We start from the raw sequence: 1557 nt of genomic DNA, 5'->3' as shown, positions 1-1557 counted from the left end.
CCCTCGCTCAGCCAGTGAGCGGGAACCGGTCTGTATGTGGGATCCGAACCCTCGGGCGGGAGCGCCGCCGCGCTTCCCAAGCGGCGCACTTATCCAGTGCACCACCAGGCCGGCCCCTATGATTAATTTTTTGAGGAACTGTCATGTTGTTTTCCACAGCAGCTCTACCATTTTACATTTCCACCAACAGTACACAAGGGTTCCAATTTCTTCACATCCTAGCCAACACTTGTTATTTTTTGATTTGTTGATAGTAACTATCCTAACAGGTACGAAGTGGTATCTCACTATAGTTTTTATGTAGATTTCCCTAATGATGAGTGATGTTGAGCATCTTTTCACATATGTATTGGCCATTTGTATATCTTCTTTGGAGAAATGTCCATTCAAGTCCTTTGCCCATTTTTGAATTGGGTTGCTTTGTTATTGTTCAGATTTTCTACCATTTTTAATGATACTGTGGTGGTTTAAGTACTCTGGATGAATTCCCAATGATCACTTTAACATTTTCTTTCTTTTTTTTTTTTTCTCTTTTTTCGTGACCGGCAACGGATCGCAACCCTCAGTGTCGCGCCCGTACCGGGAGGGGACCGGCATCGGGATCGCAGCCCTCGGTGTTGCGCCCGCCCCTCGCTCAGCCAGTGAGCGGCCGGTCTGTATGTGGGATCCGAACCCTCAGCGGGAGCGTTGCCGCGCTCCCAAGCGGCGCATTGTAGCAGTGCGCCACCGGGCCGGCCCACTTTAACATTTTCTAAACAGAAAAAGGAAGCCAAGATGAACCATCTTTCAGGTATAGTTTCTGTTAATTAATTCTCCAAGAACTGACTCTGCTTATTCTGAGGGTTCGACAGTAGATACAGAATTTAAAAACAGACAAATTGTCACAAAGTAATAATGAAAGGTGTAGGCAGAAAGATTTTTGTACTTTTCTCAATAATAACATAAATGAACAGTTAAATTGTGAGGTAAAAAACATTTTTATCTTTAATATCCTTGTCCACTTTAGGACGGAATATATACTTGCAGGCTTAACCACAATAAACCAGATTTATACGGAGGAATCTATGTACAAGACATCTTACCTGATCTGTTGTAGTGATATAGGCATTTTAATTTGCTGATAATAATCAGGGTATTTTTTCTTTGAAGGCAAATGGAAAAAAGGCTCGGCTATTAGCTGCCCTTGGTTGTTTCGACAGCTCCTGACTGTGTCATAAAGTTGATAAAAAGGATTTGAAACATCCATAAAGGAAGTGATACTCTCTGCTTCTGACTCTCCTTCTTCATAACGTGTAGCTGGAAAGACAAAAAAAGGTATTTGTAAGGGAAAGAAAAAAAGAAAGAAAGAAACAAACAAACAAACAAACAAACCATACTTTAAAGCTTTCAACAACCTTCCACAATATATAATTGAGAATGATTATTTAAAAATAGTCTTCAACCTTCAGTAAAAATGAAAAGATATTAAAAATGCTTAATATGATTCCATGTTTAGAGAAATATTACATAGAAATAGAATGTTAACTAGGAAAAGTTACATTGGTTTTTAAAAGGCTG

The 1557-nt window shown here is 39.9% G+C and overlaps 1 protein-coding gene across 1 annotated transcript in view; it reads right to left on the bottom strand.

Moving 5' to 3' along the window:
- PBRM1 (polybromo 1) overlaps nucleotides 1-1557 on the bottom strand; it is a 116379-nt gene that overhangs the window by 73938 nt on the left and 40884 nt on the right. Inside the window, exon 12 of the mRNA XM_008572572.1 lies at nucleotides 1083-1296. Coding sequence (XP_008570794.1) covers nucleotides 1083-1296 — 214 coding nt within the window. The remainder of the gene's footprint in view (nucleotides 1-1082; nucleotides 1297-1557) is intronic.

Source organism: Galeopterus variegatus, unplaced genomic scaffold, assembly GCF_000696425.1.
Source record: "Galeopterus variegatus unplaced genomic scaffold, G_variegatus-3.0.2 Scaffold806, whole genome shotgun sequence".
In the NCBI taxonomy this organism is placed as follows: domain Eukaryota; kingdom Metazoa; phylum Chordata; class Mammalia; order Dermoptera; family Cynocephalidae; genus Galeopterus; species Galeopterus variegatus.
This window is presented reverse-complemented; position numbering and strand designations above follow the sequence as displayed.